The 24,398-nt window shown below is 44.9% G+C and overlaps 1 protein-coding gene across 1 annotated transcript in view; it reads right to left on the minus strand.

Moving 5' to 3' along the window:
* The window catches only part of Kif13a (kinesin family member 13A), a 174,980-nt gene that overhangs the window by 85,980 nt on the left and 64,602 nt on the right, over positions 1-24,398 (minus strand). Inside the window, 2 exon segments of the mRNA XM_078020582.1 lie at positions 3,834-3,894; positions 20,652-20,664. Coding sequence (XP_077876708.1) covers positions 3,834-3,894; positions 20,652-20,664 — 74 coding nt within the window.

Below are 24,398 nucleotides of genomic sequence, written 5' to 3' on the forward strand. Positions count from 1 at the left end.
TGTGATCCTCCTGAGTCACTGGGATTACAGGCATGTGCCACTGAGCCCACTTCTAATGTGTTTCTTTCTTTCTTTTTTAAATCAGAGAGCTGGAAGGGATCTAAGATCATACCAGACCAGTATCTTCTCTGGTCACAGATGAAGAAAGAGACCCACAAAGGTTATCTTGCCCAAAGTCTAGCAGCTTGTGATAAAACCAGGTCTCATTAAATCCCAGTATAATGCCCTTTCTTTCCAAAGAACGGATGCTACTACCACCCTGGTTACTGTCACAATGAGATGACAATAATGCACATCAAGGGAGGGTGACCCTGCGCTGGAGATTGCCTTATCACCTCCAGTTACTGCGTGGGGAAGCAGAGGTCAGCGAGAGGCAGTGCCTCACACTGACAGAGGGCGTGGGGCCGGGACTGACCCAGACAGTCTGATGTAAAAGCCCATTTCCTTGGCGGCTCCACGCAGTCGGGGACTGTGTGCTTCTGCATGGAGAAGACCAGAGGAGAGGCTCTTGCTCTAGCTTTTAACCAACAGCGGAGCACGATCGGGAACACGGCATTTTCACACACCACGTGAGCGTGGAGAGCTCTCGCCCCCCACCCCCCAGCCCCCCTGGCCTCCCCTGGCTCTCCCAGGCCACTCGCTCATCCTCTCCCTCCCCAGTTTTGAGATCGGCTTTGAGAGGCCGGGTTCGGTATCAATGATGCCATTATCCAGGGAGCCTGACAAATAGGTTGGTTTCAGGAAATGTGGGCTCCCCCTTCCGCTTCCTCCGTTTCCCACCAGAGAATGGAAGCTTCTATCTTAATGTGTCTATTCACTGCTAAAAACTGAATTCTTTTTAAATGAAGAAAAAAGGAAAATCGAGTTAGTATGAAAACCCAACAACTAACCTACTATTAATGCATTTACTAGACGGATTATTTATGGCGGATGAAAACTTGAGAGACACGCAACCAAGAATCTCACTTTTTTTGGTAAATATACAAAGGGTCTCTCTCTCTCTCTATGAGCCAAGAGACCCTCGTTCAGGTTTAACTGAAACATAATCTTGATGTGATCCTATAGTTAAAAATTTAGTAAGAGGTAGGCTCTCAGCCCATTAGAAATCACTTCTGTCTTTTGACGTATTCCCAAACATGCTGTTTGTGATGAGGCGCTACAGAAATCTCTTAAGTCCCACCATTGGATTTTATCAGCTGTACTTAATAAAGTTATATCTAGTTTTAAAAAAAAAGAAAAAAAAGAAAAGGTTTGTCCTCTATGCTGGGACACGAATGACCCATTGCGGAAGGCGAAGTGGCCTCTGTGGGCCACCGTGGAAGATGTGATTCCAGCAGGTGCAGAAAAGAAAGAGGACTGTCTTCCGGAAGCATGATTCTAACCACATGGCTCCAACAGCCCTTGTTTTTTACCTTATCAGTACCATCTTCTTAGTTTAGCTTCCAGGACTTCCTGTTATCTGGCCTCGATCAACACATACAAATAAGTCTCCCACGGCATCCCCCCCACATGCAGCTTCTGCTCAGCCCATTTTTGCATCTTCCCTTATGGAAAAGTGAGATGAAGTATCATTTATGGGTACCTCCACTAAGCAGCAAGCAAAGCCACCTATTTACCACGACCACCACCATATGACACAGGTGCAGTCATTTTCATCTTACAGAAAAGAAATGGTAGCTCCAAGAAATTCATTGTCCAAGAGAATCAAAGCACAAGCCCTGAGATACAAACCGGGTCTGATCTCCAAGTCACCAAGCCTGCCTTGATCCCACGTCATTTCCTCACCTGGTGCCTTCTGTACCCGCCTTTGACTGAGCTTTATGTTTCACTTCTCCTTTTTAAATTGATACGTAAAAATTGTACATATGTATGGTGCACAACATAATGTTTTGATATATGCATGCCTTATTTTACCACGTGATCACTGAAGATTTTTATGCCCAATTTTTTGCAAAAAAAAAAAAAAAGTGGAGAGTGACCATTAGGTGAAGCTTTTCCAAAAAAGAAATCATGTCAGTATTACTTAAAAATCAGCTAATACTAAACTGTCTTGGGTGCAACATTAGGACGCACGGACACTTGTGACTGAACATCATTCGGTGCCGATGATTATGCAGAGAAGCAGAGTACAGGGTGGAAGGGCTAAATCAGGCTGACGTCACAGCCCCTCAGATGCTCCTCAGTTTTCCTCCTCAGCTTAGCCTTTATGCTCAGCGTCAGTCCCCTCACGATGGTTTCCCTGTAAACTTCAGACTGTCCATATTTAATCTCTCTTTGGACTTTCCATAGTACTTAAAACCTATAAAATGAAATGCTGTTTGATAAGGCACTGCTTTTGCTTCCACATATATTTTTAGACTTCTCCAGGGCTCCCTGGGCTCCATGCACAGCAGGGGTTTCATGAATCCTTCAGGGATTGTTCTGAGGTGTTCTGGCTTCCTGGTTGTATGAGAAGAACTGACATGAGAGGGCAGGCTGAGGCATAGACTGGCGGTGGGAGGTCACAAACCAGAGTGTGGGAGGGCAGGCTGGGCCTATCTGACCAAGAACCTTCAGTGAAGTCCAAGGAGTACAGATCCCCAGGTGATGAGCGTCCCTGGAAAGTATGTGGGGACTGCACAGGAGAAGGTCCAGCCGAGGCAGAGGTATCGGGCTGCATTGTGGACAACCGCAACTGGACAGGGAGAGACACTGGGCTTTGAGTGGCTAGAGCACTTGCCCCCATTCGTCTCTGCAACTGTAGGAGATATTTTACTTGTGTCGATTTAAATCTAAAAGCACGCATCCAGAACAAAAACACACATAGTGCTACCAGTCAAGACAAACGACTCCACACTCTGTAGAATTCATGATCTAAAATGCCAAAGGATGATTTAAAAAAAAAAAAAAAGAAAGACAATCACAAGCAACATTAAGCACTAGTTACCTGTTTTAATAAAATACTTTGCTGAAGTTGCAGGAATGATGTTTGGACAGGCCGATTTTACCTAACGTGACCAATAGACGGAATCTTCCCGGTTCGTGATGATTAAGATTTGAAAAGATTATACGTCAAATAATTTTTTAACAAATTTGCTTTAGGTAGAAAGGAAAATAGGTGAGATAATTATAGTCACCTTGATTTAGGTGTTCACTACGTATATATATATATATATATTTCAAAACATCACGCTGTTCGTGACAAATATATGCAAACTCTGTCAATTAAAAGTCACTTAAAAATATTTAGGGACACAATTAGAAGGAAAGGAACCAATGACTTTCCCTCCCTAATTAAAGCAAACGTGACGGATGCCTAGCAGGGCCAAGGTTCACCAGGGTCACCAGTCGGGTAACACAGCAGCAGGCAGGAGTGCCACGTGGAATGGGGTGAACGCGTCAATGGCTGTGAAAGTGGGGTTGGGGCGGCCTTTCCCTGAGGAGCATGGAATTCTGTCCCTGTGACCAGGGACTGCATCGCTTGGGACCCCAGTGGGTCTGGGAAACCAGCAGCCCCTGTGCTTTGCCCACCCACGTAGAGACAGCAGGAGTTGCTGAAAGCCAGCATCGGGGACACCCACCGTGGAGGACCCAACGTGGCTCCCTGTTATCCCCAGTGCTGAAGACAGTGCTGCCCCTTTACAGGTGACCAACTGGACGTCCACCTCCAAGGCTGCTCGGCAAGTGCGGGGCAAAGCCAGGGCTTGGAAACAGATCTACTGCCTTCTAAGCCCAAGCGCTGGAATTTGAAAGATGGGTGTGAATCATGTGGGGGAACAAAATTCCAGACATCATTAGAGAAAACAGAGAGGAGGGAAGAAAGGCCAGAGGACCAGGTGCAAGGGCCAACTTACCGGCATATTTTGAGGTGTTAGACTCATCCATGGACCAAAAGCAATAATCAAAGGCAAATACCTGAGTGGGAGAAAAAAAATATCAAACTTGAAAATTAACTCTTTATGAGTAAATCTGGCTTCAAATAATAAAAATGATGATGACAATAAATAATGCACTATTGAAGATGAGCAGGTGCCCGCTGCATCTCCTGGACACTGCAGCGGGTGAAGTGCCGCTCAACATCCCTTCCCATAGGAGAGTAGCTGGTATGTGAATATAACTGCATGTCCAGAATCCAAAACCCAGACACCTTAGCCAGATTTAAATAAATACACACACACACACACACACACACACACACACACACACACACTAAAAAACACAAAAACCTCCAATAACTCTCTTCCAAATGTAGCCCTAGTGTCTGCTAAAACCTTTGGCTGGATATTTCCAGGCTTCTCAAGTAAGACTACAATGATAAACGTTCATTTAAACCAATTGTTTCTCCACAGTGAAGCTAAAAACTCCCCACACCCTCCGTCCTGCATGTGTTAACTTTCTAAATAGCTACTGAGCGCCTACTATACACCAGGGCAACCGATGCTTCTCCCTCCAACCACCATTTCCATGCACAGTACCACCACCTGGGTTCCAGCGTCATTACCAAATGCTCAGAGCACTGTTGCCCAAAGTGTGTTCCAAGGAGTGGTCGTTCCGTGGGATAGTCCATGGGAAAGAACGTTAACTCATCGGAAATGGTGCCCATGTTACTCTGTTGGAGATTCTCAATGCAGTTCTTAACATTAACAGCTCTGAAAAGTTCTCCAGTAAAGAAACTCATCTGATGGTTGGGCTGTTTTGATTTCCCCGATTTGGCGAAGGTACGCTTTTAGGGGAATACCTATTACATGTCTTGAAACTAGTGTTTCTCGGTATGGCCCTTATGGGGGCAGGAGCCATATCTAACTCATCTTTGAAATCTGCACTGTTCATAGTAGTTGCTTTAGAATCATTACTTGTCTGATGATCAATGGCACCAAAACTTTGCAAGGAAGCAAAGTGTTTTACATCACAAAAGACTGAGTTACACTCCCACAATTTCACCACTCCACCTACTTTATTTTAATGCTTTTACAACTGACTTAATTATAAAACTGCATCCCATTTACATCATGAACCCCAGATTCAAATTCAGTTTGGATACGTACACAAACATTCACTCTGGCCTTATGATAGCCAAGTTCAAATGAACAGTCTTGAAACAACCGTTTGGCCAATGGACTGAGGAACATGGACTGCATTCCTGACTTCTCTACCACCCAGGCACAGTCCAGCTAAACTTCCTGGCCCTGAGCAGGACTGAGCTTCAACCCTCTCCCAGGGGATGCAGATCTGTCCTCCAGAAAAGGAGTCCCCACAACCTCCCTCTAATGGCACCTTGTAATACCTGTCATCCCAGGGCCTTTTCCTGTCCCTTTGACCCACGCCAAAGCCCCTTACTTTATTTGAAATGGTCAACAGAGGCTACTTTCCAATATTTCAGTACCTTTATACTGTTGCTCTCTGGAATCTCCATGAGTTTATTTAGTAGTTGCTCATATAAAAGGAGGTTAACCATCCAGGTGTAGTGGTGCACACCTGTAAACCCAGTGACTGGGGAGGCTGAGGTAGGAGGACCTCAAGTTCAAGGTCAGCTTGGGAAACTTAGCAGGACCCCTTGTACCATAAAGAGAGAAAGAGAAAGAGAGAGGGGGTAGGGAGAGGGAGTGAGGAGAGAAAAATACTCATTTATTTCCCAGATATTAAGTTTCCATGCCTGCCTACCTTAAGCTTTTGGGGTATGGTATTAGGGATTGAACCCAGAAGGATTCTATCACTGAGCTACATCCAAGCCCTTTTTATTTTTATGAGATAGGACCTCTCTAAATTGCCCAGGCTGGCCTCAAACTTGAGATCCTCCTGCATCAGCCTCCCAAGCTGCTGGGACTCCAGGTGTGTACCACTACCCCTGGCTCTATGACTGACTGGAGAGTGACGATTAGAGAGCTCTGGATTTATGTTTGCGGTGAGGCTATTTAAAATGAAATGAAATCCACCCCAGATGCTGTGGGTCTTCCTGTAGGAATCATTGCCAATTCTGTGACAATTTCCTTTTTTTTTTCCTAACAGTTGAGTGCTTAAAGTTGTTTTTTGCTAATAAAAAGATGAAAATTTCATTTTAAGCCTGTGCTCCATAAAATTCAGACAAATATTAAAAACCCACAAAGGACCCCAATGTATGAGAAGGCCAAACCTCAACATCTTTGTGGGCCAAACATCAACCTCTCTAGCTGAGGATATCTTGAATTTCAAAATCACTGAAAACCAGTCAAGTCGTATAGGTTATTGTTTTAGTGTTTATAAGAAAGCAAGCCAAAGCCCGGAGATGCGAGTGATTTCCCTAAAACCCCTCAAAGTAAATAATTAAGAAAAATCCTTATTTTTTTCCTTTACTCTTCAGCTAATAGTAATGCCCAACCCTACTTCCACATGGGGCCTGGGACGGCACTTTGTAGCTCCCGTGGCACTCATGCACACAGGGTCCCTTCTATGCCTCCGCTGTGTGCGTCCCACTCTAATGGTGAGCTACTTTGTGGTCCGTGTACCTCACCATGCCTGACGACGTCCTGTCCAGACCAGTCACTGTGTATATATTTTTCTTTTCTTTTTTTTAAAATTTTTTTTTTAGATGTTGATGGACTTTTATTTTATTCATTTATTTTTATGCAGTGCTGAGAATCGAACCCAATGCCTCACACAAGCCAGGCAAGTGCTGTGCCACTGAGCCACAACCCCAGCCCTGTATATGTGTGTGTGTGTGTGTGTGTGTGTGTGTGTGTGTGTATGTGTGTGTATATATATATATATATGTATATTCAACTAATAACACAGAAAAGAGCATGGAACAGACATGTGAACTCCGTAAATAAGCACAAGTGCAAGACACAGGATGGACTTCCAGATGTAAGTTTTGGGGGATCTGGGTTCCTTCTATGGTCAAACACGGGTTCAGTCTCTAAATCAGCACTGGGGTCCTCTCTGGCACCAGCACGCCCTAGTTGCAGTGGACAAACAAGTACGGCCCCATCACGCGCAGTCTGTACTCTGCCCAGGGATTAGGGCAAGTGACTGTCATGAGAAAAATCATTTGTCACAACCAATTCTAGGGCAATTTTAAAGATGTTTTGGAAAACTTCTTCGTCTTAGGCAGTCTGATCATTTCCTTGCAATCTTGTTGGTACACTAAATTATTCACAAACGATTATCCTTTTTTTTTTTCATAGCCAAAATTTAATTAGAATTGAATGACACAAGAATGTTCCATGAGGAGACATGATTTTCTCAGGACTTATAGTAATCTTGATTTTCTAACTCAACATCCATTGACATTTCAAAAGACATAAAATCGGCTTTTTAAGAGTTATTCCTTTTTGTTCACTTTGTTCACTTCAAGAATTTTTTTTTTACAAAGTCACCACATTAGAGAAACGTGTTATTTTAAGACTCTAACTCATTCCGTTGGAATTCCTCAATATCTATTTAGTTATTCATTACAAGTCATAGCATCTGGACTGGACAGTGAGAGATAGAGGATTTCTTAATGCATACGACTAAGGAAAAAAATCAAACTGGAAACTACATCTAAGTTTTATAATTCACCCACACTGACCAACATTGTGAGAACACTTTTCTCTTTTTAAACATCTATTCTTTAGTTGTAGGTGGACACAACACCTTTACCTAGTTTTTATGTGGTGCTGAGGATCGAACCCAGTGCCTCACGCAAGCTAGGCGAGAGCTTTTGCTCTGAGCCCCAGCCCCGGCAGCCCCACCACCACCCTAGAACACTTTCTGTAAAGGGCTTCCCACCTCCCCAACTAGCAAAAGAGCCAGAGCTATGCTGTTCTCCAGTCCTCCTTACAACCTGAGAGCCACTGTTGTCCTTGTTTTCAACAAAATTCCACCCACCATCCCAGAATCCCGCTGCTGCCTGCACTCAGGTGAAGGCTCTGGCCAGTGTTTAATTCCGGGGAGCTTGCCACACACCTGCTGCACCTCCGTCTGCCTCTTAACAACGTGAGCTTTGCATCTCTGTGAACCACTGAACATCTAGTAAAGTTACCAAAACGGCATTTAATAAGACACGTGTTGAGTGACACTCTGTGGCAATGGAGTCCCAGCACTCGCAAGCAGGATGCACCAGGGTCAAATTCCACTCTTTTCAGCAAATTTACAATTTAAATATATGGAAGCCGTATCTTCTATGTTTCCTGGAGGAGTAGAAGGCACGGGCATTCTAAGGAACATCACCTATAATTGTTTTTCTGGTCCCTAAAAAACAAAAGTGAAGGCACTTCCAATGGTGTCACCTCTGTGCCCTTCCAAGAATCCCTTCCTAGCTCTGTGCTTTCCTGTGTTCTCCACCTGCAAAATGCTTCTTCTAGAAAGCAATCTGCAAACACCTGCTTGCCACCTGTTTTTTTTTTTTTTTTTTTTTTTTTTTTGCTAGAGGGAACTCAGAGATGTTCCTAGGTATGTTTCGTGTCCTCTAGTTGCTGACGATCTAGCGAGGAAGACAAAACAGCAAAGCATCATTCCTGAAGATGCACATGTTGTTTCTAAAGCCACTTCAATACCTCCTGTCTCCTTCCCAGGCTCCGTGTGGTTAAGCTAATACTCAGGTCCACGTAGCTTCATTTGGTGTGAAGAAACACTTTGAATAGACACATCAGATTTCTGCAGTGAGTCAAAGCCCACCCTGTGTCAACTGCTTTCTTCATTAAACTCTTCCAATGTCCTCTCAAATGTCACTCCCTTATGAAAGCTTCATTTAAGGATACTGCTTCTGATTACTCTGGATCCCATACCTGCCTGACAAGATTTCATGTGTGTGTGAACGTGTGTGTATACGCACACATCTGCGTAGGATTCCCTTTGTTCTATGTTATTAGTTCCTAGAGGACAAAGTCTTGGTTTTCCCTAATCTTTCACTATTATGCCAAACAAAAGTACTCTGAGAATTTACACCTTGGAGGAACTTGCTGATGAATTACCTCTGAATTAATCCTGAATTAAAACTGTATTTTCACATATAATCACTGCTTCAGTGAGTGCAAATCCTCAGGAGTCTGGCCAGACTTGAAGAGGTCACTTCTGCTACAGGAGTGACAAGACTGGTGTCCCCTGTGGTCAGTATCTGTGTTCACTGGATCTCACTGCTTTCCCCAAAACACGGGCACAAGCCGCCCATTCATCTGTATATGTGTCTCTGGTCAGCCACCCCCACAGGTCGCTGGGCCCCACCACTGACCACGAACTCCTCCAGGCATACTGAGCACCGTGAGACGCTGAAGGTAGGGAAAATGAGAACCTGGAGAACTGTGCAATCCCTTTCTTTTGCAGTCCCTTTCTACTGCCCGTCACCTCCCTGGCCAGCGAGGTGTACCTCACTCTTGTACCTTGTATTAGTTCCTAGAGGACAAAGTCTTGGTTTTCCAAACGCCACCTCCTCCAACACCTCTTTGACTTCCGCTGTTGAGTAATTCTCCCCTTCTCTGTGCTACCTTGGCCAACAGCTGCGCCACCCAATACACACTCACCGACCCGGATAAGTGCACGCAGCACATGAGGAGGGGATTGTGGGAACTTAAGCAAAACGCCTAATACAATCCTCGGCACGGAGCTCAGCTCAGGGGGCACCTGCACCCCGACCCACACTAACATCAACCTCCGGGCGTTCCTTAGGCACCACCCGTCTGAGGGCTTTGCCCGCTCACCCAGCTAGCTGGGAGGTTTCCTGAGCCAGAGACTGTGCAGGACACAGGAGGTAGGTGCTCTGTATTTACTGGATTAAATACACAGAGAAAAGTGAACTGGCAAAGAAAAAAGAAGAGTTGTTACAGACTGTTTAGTTCTGCGTCACAATATCCATGCAGCACACGCACTTCCCGGTTCCTGAATCCAAAATCCAAGGGGCTTCCCTGGGGGATGCGTCTGCCCTGAGGACTCGCCCTGCTCTGTGAAGGAGCGTCTCTCTCCTCTACGCCGCCGTCTCCGTCCTCTTTGAACAAGGGGCCCACTGTCCCCATCTGCGGACCCAGCTGCTGCTTGCTGCTCGCTCTCCCACTCTTGGAAAGCTCTGCCGAGACCTCCCTGCAAATCCCCCTTTCTCCAGTTGTAGGGATACTGGTTCGTCAATGTCCTGTTTTGTGGTCACTTCTCCACTGCCGATCTGCAAGACTACACTTACAAGACAATGAGCGCGCTATGTTTCATTTCCTGTTGAAATTTCCCTTCTCATGCCATGCTTCAGTACTCGGCTGATTTTCATCCCTTTCCCCTAACATCGGAGACGTGAAGAGTCATTTCACAATGAAGGGCTGCACTTCACTCGCCATGGAAAAGCTGGACTGAAATCACACAGGAAGCCCCGCACCAAAAGCCTGCCCATCGCGGGACTGTCTGACCCTCGGCTGTTGGCAAATGTCACTCAGTCAGCACAGACTCTGGCCTGTGGGAACGTGTCTGCCAAGGGCCACAGAGAAGGAGCGCCGGGGCCATCACCCTTGCTGCTAGTTAGCTCTATCGACAGACCTACCTTCCTGTTGACAAATCCGTCAAGTAGCTGCTGTCTTTCTGTGATGTCATTAACCGTTTCCTTTATATATGTCTCCGTCTACATACCAAACAATGGATTGGGTTACACAGTCGACACCGCCCGACTGCGAAGGTGTCAATGCAGCTCAGAGATTCACAGCAAGCTGGCATCACCCTGAACTCGGTGAATTCACAGCAGCTTCAGCAGGCAACTATGCTGTGAAATTACTGCTCTGGAATGTGGTTCGAAGTCCTCAAAGTGCAGAGAAAATTCCCTTCAAAGAACTCATCCATGCTTGTATTATTCATTTATAAATTTGAAAACAGGAAAGAGTTCTCTCAGATTCTAGACCAACATTATAAAAACAGAGCTTCCATTTAACACTATGCACATGTAAACTCATGGTGCTTCAGCAACGGAGCACTGACTCCATTTTGACTCTTTCAAATACCGCACGCCTTTCAGGTTTAATCCTTCACTGAGCATTTGCATTATCTGTCTCTCTGGTAGCTGAGGGCTGTCCCAAATGCACAATCTGTGGTTATTTCTCATTCTTCCATGCTCTGATTACTTCTCAAAAATCTAGCCCCTCAAAGAACTTCTCCACCAGCACATTCAAAAAGTGATGTGAATATCTTCCAACACAGAATATCCCTTCTTCAACAAACAGCCAACGAGGTAAGCGGCAAGTGTCTAAGCAAGTACTATATTACCTTACCCACCGTCTCTGACAAACGGCTACTGAGCCTCATTACAAAAGAAAAAAGAAAACTCAGTCACCCAGACATCACCTGCCGTGAAGGATACCTGGGTCGGTTCAGGGCATGCACTCAAGACCTCCGTCATGAGCTGTCACCCCTGCTGGACCAGGTCAGCACACCCAGCCAGAGAGAGGGAGGCTGGGCTGATCCAAGGCCCCAGGTCCCCAGGGCCTAGAGAAGGCAGCTCAGGGGCTGTGAATACTGACTCTCAGTCAGCTCACACTAGAAGGAGCTGGCACGGAGGTCACTCTGTAGGGGATGATTCCAGGACTCTACAGGGCCCAGGAGGCTTGTGCTGTTCTGGACAGGGAGATGGAAATCTGTTCCTTTTGGGACCCATGACCCGAGAACCTGGTACCCCACTGGCTGTACCTAGAGGCATCCATGGGCATAAAGCCATGAGGGGGACATGGGCTCTGACACAGCCAGGCACAAGGAAAGCAGAGGGAGGAGGTAAGGCCGGAGAAATATCGAATATAGAAACAGCACGACGGTGTGCTGTTTCTGAACATTTTTATATTTAAAACATAAATAAATCCTTGGGAAATGATTTGAAATGTGGTTTAGGACAAAGTGTGATAAGTTATATCACTGTTCCAAATCACTCACTGCCGTCCCGTAGAGGACCACCTGTTCCCACCTATTGCCATGTGACCTGTAGAACCTGCAGTAGAGAGGGGGAATAGAATTCCTGACCCTACTCGTCAGAGGCTTGGTCGTGTGACTTGCTCTGGCCAACATTAGTTGCAAAGTGTGACTGGCAGTTCTGAGCAACAGCTTTACCTTCAGCCACCCACCTGGAGTGCCCCCACCCCGCCCCCCACCACCTCCATCATATAGCAAGTCCTGGACAGGGGCTATCCTTGAGACTGAAGCCCAGACTAAAGTCACATGGTGCACAGTCATAGCCAACCTCAGCTGACATGTGACAACAGAGAATAGACTTTTGTGGTCTCAAGCCACTGAATGTTTAAGGTTGCTACTGCTGCATCGCCTAGCATAAGCTGGCTCGTGCAAAGCAGCTACTGTAAGGTGGGTCCAGAATGTTGTCTACCCTATTTCCACTCAGCAGTCTATCCTGCATCCTGCAGCCAGGCGAATTTCTTGCATGTGCGGTTTTGATCACATGACTTTTCAATACAAAAATCCTAAATGATCTTCCTAGCCCACCAGCTGAAAGTCTGACTCCAAAATCCTCCATAAGCTACTGCTGTCTCAGCTTTTAAGACACTACTGTCCCTTTCACCTGCCTTGTACTCTAACCAGAGTGCGCAGTGCGTTACTTCCCGACACATCAATTACTGGCTTGTTTCTGTCCCTTACTACCATCTTGATTCCTGTCCCAAATTCGGCTCTTGGAAACCTTGCCTGTGCTTAGAAGGCTTCCTGAAGTTCCCGAGTTGCTACGAATTCTTTCTTCCTCTGAAGTCGCAACGGACTGAAGTTTTGTGCCCAGGGACCTCTACCATAATCTGTCCTCTGTTCCTTGGACCTCGATGTGAGATCATCCTCACTGCATTAGGAGTTCTGGAGAGCAGAAACTCCTAGTCCAGCTGCCTCTCGAGCCCCGTGACCTCCCCGACACCTCTCGCAAGAAGTCCTCATTTACTGTTTGCCTAGTCAACGAATCTCAAATGGATCAGTAAAATGATGCCGCGGGAAGCGAGATCGGGAAGGCTATGGTGCCACGCAGTTCACGGGCTGCGGCCCTCCTGGGCGGACACAGAGTAGCTGAACGATAGATAGGAAGATGCTGCAAGCCACATGTCACTCAAAATGTCCCCGTACACACATTGAAAGTAAAGAGTTAAAATGATTTTAATAACATTCCATAATTACACAGGCATATAACACAAAACATTTATACAAAATGTTTTAAGTCTAACTTTTCAAAGCCAACACTACAGTTAGAAGAAAATCTCTCTCAGGATCAAAAGAATCCTAACTTGGAGAGAAGGGTAAGGATTCTCAACCCGGCCACCTTACAGAGAAATATCCAAAATATTTCTCTGACATGCGATGTTTCTCCCCTGTAGTAAGTTCTAGAAATCTGGCGTGGGCTTCATGTTCACAACACATCTCAGTTCTCACCAGCCACGTATCACAGGCCTCAGAGCCACATGGGGCTAAACGGCTGCCGCACTGAATGGTGCACGTCCAGAATTTGCTTCCCGAGGGGCCTGGTGATTTGTTGTCGGAAATTTAATCAGCAAAACAGAGGAGGCAACAGAGAGGGAGGGCAGTCACGACCGAGAGCAGAAGGAACCCACCACAGCTCAGCAGGCAGAGCTGGGCCGGGCTTCCCCTGCTCTCTGAGCAAGTTTTGCAAAGGCAGGTTTCTGGTGGACAGGGTGAATCTCCTTAAAGGATGCAGCCTTCGGGAGGATGCGGCCTTCGGGAAAGAGCAAGTTTATTTTGCTCCGTTGTCAATTTCTTCAGCTCCCAATGGTATCAACAAAGTAGACACATAAAAGCAGGATCAAACACCTTGAGGTGGAGCAGGTCCTAACCCACTTATAATTAAAAGAAAGGGAAAAGCCTGCTGGAGCACACGGGAGTCCTGGGCGTCTATCATGATCTGTCCTCTGTCCCTTGGACTCCATGCGTGGTCATCCTCACGGCGTTAAGAGTTCTGGCGAGCAGAAACTCCTGGGGACTGGGGAGGCGGTGGCAGCAGGATCACAGGCTTAGGGTCAGCCTGGGCAACTGTCAAGACCCTGTCTCAAACCCCCAGTATGGAAAAAAACAAAAATTGAATTCACAAGATTGAATAAAAATCATGAGTTTAAAAATGAATAAACTGGGTTAAAATGATTCTAAGCAAAGTGCGTTTGCAGATGTTTACATTTTCCTCAAAACTCCGCCTTCTCACCCCCTAACTTACCCTTTACACCCAACAAAGAAACTTCCCTGCTCCCTCTGTGCCACTTCCTGCCAAAATCCCAAGCTGATCTGAAGGGTAGCTCAACTGAGCAGCCATTTCCCTCTCTCTCTTGGGCCTCTAGGACAGAAACCTTGGATCACTTCTGCAGTCACAGGGAGCAGGAAGGACACACCTACTTCAACTCTGACAATGCCGTGACAAAGGTTCCTTCTTGTCTTTAACTACAGAAGAGAAATGGAGCAGGTGTCTCCATGTTTGGCCCCAAACCTTTGCTTCTTCTTCTTCTTAAGGGAAACAGAACTCGTTCCCAGAAACACTGCAGGACGTGCACTGGCCCAGGTATCCAAAGGTCTGCACATTGCCTGAAATACATGTTCCCCGGGCAGGAGCAGCACCTCATAAAACGGAATACTTATCCAAGAGAAAGTCCAGGGATATGGTGAACACGACCTACACCGACACACCTTTGTGTACATTTCCCTTTTCATTTTGGCATGCAATATTACACAGGCATATTACACAAAACATTAAACAAAATGTTTTAAGTCGACCTTTTAAAAGCCAACACAATAGTTAGAAAAAATCTCTCTCAGGAACAACAGAATCCTAACTCGGAGAGAAGTGTAAGGATTCTCAACTCGGCCATAGTGGCAGCAGGATTTTTCTTTTCTTTCTTTTTTTTCTTCCTTTCTTCTTTTCTTTTCTTCCTTTTTTTTTTTTTGTGGTAGTGGGGATTGAACCCAGAGGTGCTAAACAACTGAGCTACATCCCCAGCCCTTTTTTTTAAGTCAGTCTCTTACTAAGCCCAGCTGAGGCTGGACTCGAATTTGTGGTCCTCCAGCCTCAGCCTCCCCAGCTGCTGGGATTACACATGTGTGTAGGAGACGAACCTTCCATGTGACTGAGTCACACTCCCCAGCTGGGCCGTGAGGCGCTTAGTCACAGAAATATGGCAGAGCTTTCCCCACCCTTCTTGGGTTCAAGGGTCAGTGTCTAGTGCATGGGTGTGTCTTGCTACAGCCCCATGTGTGGAGCTATGCTCACCTGTTCCTATGTAATCTAACCCCTTGCCCTGTTTAGGATAGAATCTTCCATGGAAGTGCCTTGTGTGTGTCCCCTCCTCTTACTGTGCCCTTGGGTGTGGCCTACCCAGGTGTCAGTCAACCTGCTGACAGTGGACATCATGAAGACAGACTCAGCCCCCTGAAACCTGACCCCTTGCCTCGTTTGAATAGCTTCTCCTCAATAAAAGGGGTCAGCGTGTCGCCCTCCCTCTTCCTGAGGACTCTAATTGTCAGAGGAGCCGTCACAGCGACCCCAAAGAAAAGGGTATTTGTGTCTCTTGTGTGGTTATCTTGTTAGCCCAGTTCAACTGGAGTGACCCCTGAGCCTTTTAGTCGCGACACAGAACCCGGCAGGTGTGCACCACCACGCCCGGTCGGCAGCCCCACTGTTAACCAGCAGATCCGTTCTTCATCTTCAGTGGCTCTCCCTCCTCTTGCCCCTGCCACAGCGGGATGAGTCCCTTCAGCACTTAGAACAGCTGTGAGATAACTGCTGAATCCCTACCCATCACAGGACGTAAGTGCACGTCACAGCTCGGTGATGGTTACTATCTGCCATCGTCGCACGATCATCGACACCATTTCAACCACTGTTCCAACAGATTACGTGAATATTCCTTGGAAAGATCACAAATCAACCACAAGAGGATCTAAATGGCGAGTCTGACCCTTCCAGGCCAGGGTGAGGTGCACAGAGGGATGGATCCTCAGGGCCCAGGCCAGCCAGGCAGCTGGGTCCTCCTGAGGATGCATTCAGCCCAGCAGGCTTTCTGCAGCCCAGTCTCTGGCAAAGTGGCTCCGTCTATCGTGGAGGGACTTGAACCTTCTTTCTCCTGTGCTGGTGGGCTCCTCTTCCTCCGTTGGTTCAACAGTCCTGGAGCAGCTCCCGTGAGCTGTGGGTACTGACTTTGGGGACCACTGGTCTTTTTAATGAGTGTATAGTTTTGCCTTTTCCACAATATCGCAGAGATGGAACTGCACAACGTACAGCCTCTTCAGACTGGCTCTTTCACTTAGCCACACGGGTTTAAGGCCCTTCCATGTCTGTTCATGGATGGAGAGCTCATTTCCTTTTTATCACCGAGTAATATTCCACCGCATGGAAGTTCTAGTGTTGGCTCTCCCTTCACCTGCTGAAGGACATCTTGGTTGCTTCCAGGCTTTAAAAAATAGGAGTGAAGCTGTTGTGTGGGATTTTGAACAGACATGCTTCATCTCATTTGGGTAAATAACTCAAGTGACGCTGGGTTGTATGAAGGGAATACGGCTGGCTCCGTAAGAAACCACAACGGCTGTGTCACTTGTCACTTTCACCAGAGTTCCCGATGCTCCATACCCTTCCAGATTGGATGCTGTCAGATTTTTCGATTTCAGTCATTTTAATAGGCAGGCCGTGACATCTCAATGTTTTAATGCGTATTTCTCTCTATGATTTTGAACATACTGTTACACATTTATGTGCCACCTGTAAGTCTCCTTTGGTGAGATGTCTATTCATATCTTTGGCTCATTTTTAAATCAAGTTGTTGTTTTCTTACGGCTGAGCTTTAAAAGTTCATTGTATATAAGTCCTTTATCAGGTGTGTTTTACAAATATTTTTTAGTTTGAAGATTTTTTTTCACTCTCTTACCATCTTTGGCAGAGGAGTGTTTACTTTCAATCAAGTTCCACTTATTAGTTTTGCCCCCGTGGGTCATGCTTTTGACATTCTGTCTAAATGATGATCACCAAACCCAGGATCAACTAAATTTTCTCTTCTGTTTATCTTCTAAAAGTGTTATAATTTTTGCATTTTATATTTAGGTCTATGATCCACTTTGAGTTAATTTTTATGAGGAATGTAAGGTTTGTGTTTACTTCTTTTTATGTGGATATCTAGTTGTTCCCACACCATTTGTTTTAACATTTTAATATTTTCTGCCAACTTACCTTCCAATTATTTGATTCTCTCTTCAGCTGGATTTACTTGCCGTTAAACTCTAATACTAAGTCCTTAATTTTGATTTTGAGTTTTTCAGATTGAGAATTTCTATTGGATTGTTTTCCAAGTGTTTGTATAATTTTTAGTTCTCTTGAACATTCTTCAATCTATTGTTTTATCTCCTTAAACATAGTAAGTATATTTATTTTAAAGTCTGTGTCTATTCATTTGAATACCCAAGGCATTTGTGGTAAAGTATAAAAAATATCTCTACTTTTTATTTTTCTGCTAGCTCTTGTTTTATGTCACATTATTTTGTCATACATCTTCTTTATCTTTGGTTTTGTGCTGGATATTGCTCTGTGTGTGTGTGTGTGTGTGTGTGTGTGTGTGTGTGTGTGTGTGTGTGTTGCTGGGGAATGAACTCAGGGTCTCATGTATGCTATGCAAGTGCTCTACTACTGAGCAAAACCCTCAGCCCCAGACATTATACTTTTTTTTTTTAATATGTATTTTTTAGTTGTAGTTGGACACGATACTTTTATTTTTTTTTTTTTTTACTTATTTTCATGTGGTGCTGAGGATTGAACCCAGGGCCTCGCATGTACTAGGCAAGCACTCTACCACTGAGCCACAACCCCAGCCCCAGATATTGTACTTTTAAAAATGTCTGTGGAATCCTGAATGACTTAGGGTTGTACCTGCATCCGGTAGTGAAGAATTACTAGATGAAGTTCTAGAAGGAAGTGAAAATTTAGATGAACTTTGATCCAATTTTATAGCGTGAGATTTCCTGGACCACACAGATAACTTACAGCTCCTTGGCAATCCATGTGAGGGCTGATTGACTTTTATTTCCCATTCATAACCCAAGTCTGAATCTCAATCCATTTTGCCAACCAAAAGAACAAGGAGATTACCAAGGACCCCACCTCTGGCAGGACAAGGACTCTAACACTTCTGTCCCCGTGGGTCTCACATAACTGTTGGCAACACTACGGTGGCTAGAAATCATTTATTCCTTTGAAAAGTACTTCCCAAAATACTATGTTAATCCAAATTTTTACTTCCTTTTAGAACTTCATCTAGTAATTCTTCACTAAATTTAGAAAATCTCCAATGCCATTAAGCAGAGGTTTTTAAACAATTTCTCTACTTCTAACAATCCTTCCAGTGGGAGAGGTGACACTGATTACCTAATCTAATTTGTCATTTCTTTTTTTTTTGTATTGTGGATTGAACCCAAGGGTGCTTACCCACTGAGCAACACCACCAGCCCTTTTATTATTTTGAGACAGGGTCTTGCTAAATTGCTCAGGGCTGCACTAAGCTACTGAGGCTGATCTAGAACTTGCGATCCTCCTGCTTCAGCCTCCCAAACTGCCGGGATTACAGATGTGTACCACTGTGCCTGGCTCCTAATTTGTCATTTCTGACTGCAAAAGTCAGAACAAGAACTTTCATCCTATGAATTTCACACATATCTTGTCTCTGTGGCTTTCAATACAATTGATTTTATATTATCGTGGGCACGGATTCCTACCTCCATTAGAAGGCTAAGATTGAGTCTAATCTGTGCAGCAACTGTCCCTGCCTGGAACAATTATTTGTTAGATCAAATAATCCTGTCTTTTCTGATGTCTTTGCTGATTATTCATGCCCAAATCACATTGTTTTAAATAAATTTTAAAAATTGTTTGAGTTGGGGTCTGTGTTGCCCAGGGCCCAAAGTCCTGGCTCAAGTGATCCTCCTGCCTCAGCTTCCCAGGGAGCAGGGACTACTGGCCTGCACCACCAGCACCAGCACAAATTCCATTCTTCTATAAGCATCGGTAAAAGCATCGTTCCTTTTCCTGTTGGTTTGCAACATCCTGTGTCATTGTAAATGTTATTCTATTGCATCGTGTATTTGAATTCAAATCGATCTTTATTCTTTCCAGATGTGCCTTATAGTGCATGTCTACAATACATACTTAAAATACACATATTTTGTATGTATTAAATATTTAAAAGCTATATTAACATGACAACGGAACATTCATTTCATCTTGAAAATTTTGTGACACTTCTTAGAAACTCTCATCAAGAACACTTGGCAAAAATGGAGGTTGCCAGCCACAGGCTAGAAAGTCACCAGAACACTTCTGTGTGTAACGTGATAGTGATCTCGCAAAAACATTTTTGTGCCTCTTTTCAATTTCAGTTCTTTTTCTTCACTAAGCAGCAGTATATGGAAGCGTTCAGTATTTTCCTGCTCCCCCGCCCCGCCGGCCCCGTGGGGAAAGAAGTCAAAATATCATGAGATCGATGGTATGTTTTGAAACTTCTGGGAACCAGTGGTAAGGGAAAGAAGGGCTACATAAGGGGCATGCATCTATCAGAAATACAGATATTCTCTAGGTTGCAAATTTCATGGATAATATTCATATCAACTCAGGAAGAATTTATACTGGTCCCCAGACTTGGACAGCATGCCTGCCTGGTGCATACTTCTATAACAACATATTTCCTCTTTCTTAATGCATCTCAGAGCATTTGTTCAAGGCATACCTTCCTTGCTGGAGTTGAAAGTCTTAAGGCCAAAGGTAATTCCCCTAAGTTGCCTTTAGTAAGTACAGAGCATGAAATAGCATTTTAGTGGGTTTCCATAATCCAGGAGCTATAAACTGAATTCTCCTTCATAATCCAAGGGAAAGTAAGCCTTGCCTGTCTGGATCCCACACCCTCACCCAGCATCTTAGACTCTGACCACTCATCATGTGTAGGAATAGCCTGTCCTAATCTCATCTCAAGAACTGTGGTCCTCATCAGCATCATGGGCTGGACTCTGGTCACACTTCTTATTTTTGGTGCCAAGTGTCCCTCTGAAACTCAACAGAATGCTCACTGGCAACAAAATCAACCTTCAGTCACTCAGACGCTGGTCACCTCTGAAGATATTAGCTGTTCTTAGCAGGGCACAGAAAGTCACCATTAACACGCTCTCATTCTGAGATGCCGTTTCTGTCCTTCTGCCTCTGGTCCCCACCCACTCACCCTGGGAATCTTGCTGGCCCTGTGTCCTCATCAACAAAACAGAACAAGCACCTGAGAGGCCAGTCTGAGGACTAGGGCACTCCTGCCGAGAACGGATGTGTGGGAAAGTCTCTGTAGAGGGGCACTCCAGCTGGGCGCTATTGTCAACATGAGTTGTCTGCTCATGGCTTTAGTTTTAATTAGAATGCTACTTTTTTTCTTCCTAAGAAGACAGGTAGGTAGCATATGTTGATTTTTGCTTTGGGGTTTATTTTTTTGTTTGTGTGTGTGTGTTTTGTTGGAACTAGGGATTGAACCGAGGGGCACTTAACCACTGAGACACATCCTCAGTCCTTCTCTATTTTATTTTGAGACAGGGTCTCACTAAGTTCCTCAGGGCTTAGGCTGGCCTTGAATGGGTGATCCTCTTGCCTCGGCCTCCAAAGGGATTAGGCACCAGGCTCTTACACGTGGGTTACTGCAGTGAGCTAAAGACCCTACATTTCTGCACACCAAGCCAGTACACATGCCCAATTTCACATCCGAGCTTACCTTGGGAGGTTTCCTTAATGATGGAAAGAAAAAATTTCAGCGGCAGAGATACAGAGGGTGGTCAACACAGCAGCCACATCAGGGAAACAATGAAAGAGAAAAAACAGAAGGTGAATTCAGCACCATGGTCACAGATCTGCAAAACACTCTACTTCCTGAGGCTCAGGGCCCATCCAAACACATCCCTGCCTGAAGGAAAGGACTCTGGAATCTGCTCACAGACACAGCTGACACGTCATGAACTTCCCCTGTCCTGGTTTAACAGAGCAGACCCAGACTGTCACTGGGACGCGTTTTGAATGATTCTAAGAAACGGCAATGGATGAGCATTGCGTCTTGTCCAGCGCTTTTAAATCAGTTTTCACATTTAACATTTTTTTTAATTGGCATTAATATATATGCATTTTTCCTTTGACAAACTATTATATATCAGAGCATTTCTCATTTTAAAAGCATGATTCTAAATGATAATGGAATAGAAACTTAAAAGCCAGTTATCCCCTTTCACTGTCAACAAGCACACATACACACACTTTGTACGATGACCATTTTTCCCTGTTAATATCTCCAGAAGCACTGAAAGCACACCTGGAGGGAACTCGGATGAGGATCAGGTTTTCAAAGACACAGAATATTAGGTTGTCTTGCTTTGTAAGTATTTTCCCATGCGCAAAACCAAGGAGCTGGTCTTAGATTTCTAAGGTGGGGGTTCCGACGGCAGTTCTTGGCACTCCTGATGTCATTCCTGGTCAACCTGTGATCATCACCGTTCATCAACTGAAATGACTATTTCCCAGGGCTTTACTCCACCCTCACAGGGACATGACAGTAGATTTCCCAGGCAGAAGGCATGGGATAGAAAGGCCCCCGCATGGTACCTTTACCCATCCTTGGGCTGGACAATCACGCAGAGCTCAGCAGCAGGGGAAATGCCCTCTGACCCCACAGTCAGGTGGACATCCTCCATCTCTAAATGCAGAGAAAAATCATGAAATTCCTATTGTGGCAGAGCTGAAAAGCCATCTTCTTGGAATTCCACGGGTTAGCCAAGAGGAAATGGGCCGTTGGGCCTTACGTCATTATCTTGGACAAGCACAATGGGAACGAAATTTTTGTCTTCAGGTTTTTTTGGTCTAGAATAACTGGTATCCGGCAAGTCTCAACATATTCGTGTGTCTATCCCTTAAAACGAGATAAATATTTATAGATGTTGGAGTAAAAAATGCATGAGTGTTTTTAATTCTAAAAAGGTCAAGAATTTTCATTCTGTATACAAAGTCTGAGGTTTTTGCCAAGAAAATTTCCTTAAGTGGAACACTGCTCTGGCAGGCATCTGCTCAGAGCAGGTAGGAGGATAATGAACACCTCACGCACTACACGCTTTGTCCCTAGGATGGGGATTCAACCCAGGACCTTGTGCTTGGGAGTCAAATGCTCTACCACCAAGCTACACCCCAGTCTCGGCACTGTATTTTTGACTAGGACTTTTCTCACTTTGCTTGCTTTATGTAACAAAGGAAGGAAATGTCACTTGGGTTACAACAAAGCAATCACCTGAAACGGCATGCACCAAGTCAGTAAGACACAGTCGTTCCTAGGTATCTATGAGGGGTTGATACAAAATCCACAGATGCTCAACTACTTTACACATAATGGTGTAATATCTGCATGTAATATCTGTGTGCATCCTGTATAATTAAAATCATCTCTAGCTTTCCTAATATAATCTAAATGCTCTGAAAATAGCTGTTATGCTGTATTGTTTAGCAAATGATGACAACATTTAAAAAAAAAAAAAGGCACACTTTTTTCCTTGAATATTTTTGATCTGTTGGTGGTTGAATCTGAGAATGCAGAACCCACAGGTGTGGAGGGCTGATTGTCTAGTTTCCTTTTAAGGTTTCCTGATAAACCACGTAACCCAACAGAGGTGGGACAGGCTAGCTAGATCCCAGGGAGCTCTCCAGAGTTCCTGTGCGAGTCCTTTACACTAGAGCCACACAGTACTTGCCCCCAGCAGCCAGGAAGCAGGGCTGGTTGGCAGCCAGTATCAGCACATTGATCTTGTTAGCTGCCAATAAAAAAATGATCCTTTCTTCCCCGACATTCTAATAGGCTTTTTTCATTCTTCTTAGAAAACCTAATCCTATTTCAGCCTTCTAAGTAGTTTAAAAGGGTACTCCTTTCACGCCGAAAGCACAACATATGGTAATAACACCACAATTCTGCGAGGGTCTTTTGTGTTTTAAGGACTGCTTATAACCAACGAGTGGGGGCTGGGTAGCAGGGAAAATGGAAACCGCGAGGCTCATCTGCTTCTCCCCACTCGCAGTCATCATTCCGTTTAGAACCAGGAGTCCCATTAAAGAAGAGAGAGAGCCGCGGAGGGCACCACAACTGTGCTTTATTAACTGGCCCGCCTTTCTTAAGATGTCAATCAGGTGATGAGCAGAAGTGGACTATGGTTCTAAGGCAGAACCAGAGTCCACTGCCCAAATCCCTGGAGGTTGCACGTCAATCTCTGGTAATTGTGAAAAAAAAAAAAAATTCCCAGTGTGAGTAGTATTGACAGCATAATCAAATACAGTTTGCTCTTCTTTGATAGAAACTCATGTGTTATTATAAGGTAAAAATAAAAGGTTTCAAGGTTTCACGTATATGCAGGTAAACTATAAAAAGAACAGGAGGCCACTAGGAGGAGATGGTGCCAGTGCTCTGGGGCTTCTACATTTAGAAAATGAACCAAGTCCAGACAATCGAAAGAGGCTGAGCATTAGTTATTTAACCAGGAACATTCCAACCAGGACAGTTCAAACAAGGCAACGCCTCCAACTTGAACCAAGCAAGTTAATTCCTCTGCTCAGCCTCAAGTTCACCCTGCAAATGTTTCTTTAGTAGAGCCCCAAGCCACTTTCCCTGTGGAGCCGCACAATTCATGAAGCATTATCTGCATAAGTAAACTCTTAAAAATGTTAATGTGCCCACGTTCACCTCTTAACGATATGGAAAAGGAAGAGATGCAGACGATTCATGTAAACACCTATGTGATTCCATACCATCGATATTAAATACAGTCATATACCAGAGTGACAGTTAAGTCCATGACAGACACACAGACAATGCTGGCCCCATAAGATAATGCTGCCCAGGAACACCACAGCTGCCTAATTTGTGGAAGCACATCTATGGTGTTCAAACGAAAATGAACTCGCTACCAAGGCCTCCCTCCGAACTTTGACTCTCTCAGCCTGTGCTCCTGCTGTGGAGTGCCCCTGCCTGGGTGTAGATTTAAGGTTGTGGCCCTTTGCTGATGACAGCAGTCAAAGCCACATCCCTATTGTTGAGAAACCTGTGTGGCTCTGTTGCGGAAGGAGGCAGTGTTTCTGCTAACCAACTGTCTAGTGAACTGAGAAGAACATTCCTTCAAACAGACCTCAGTGAATGACCCCAAGACGCAGGTGTGGTTGCTGACTCCTTAGCAAACATTTGACTGCCACTTGCTTGAAAAAGTGTCACTACGGAGCCTTCTCGGCTGCCTGCTCTCATTCATTCTCCAAAAGGCCCTTGTTTTTAATTGCACAAACCTCTGGAAGGGGAAGTCGATTTTTCTGTGAATGCCAAAGAAATAAACTGAAAACAACTTGATGTTTTCAAAGCCAGCCAAGTAATCTTGTTTGCAGGTCTCGGGATTTGGAGAGAAAACGAGCAGATGTGGCTCTACCCTGACTGTGTGGCACTACTTGTGCA

The sequence above is a fragment of the Ictidomys tridecemlineatus genome, chromosome 8 (genome assembly GCF_052094955.1).
Source record: "Ictidomys tridecemlineatus isolate mIctTri1 chromosome 8, mIctTri1.hap1, whole genome shotgun sequence".
Taxonomy (NCBI): Eukaryota; Metazoa; Chordata; class Mammalia; order Rodentia; family Sciuridae; genus Ictidomys; species Ictidomys tridecemlineatus.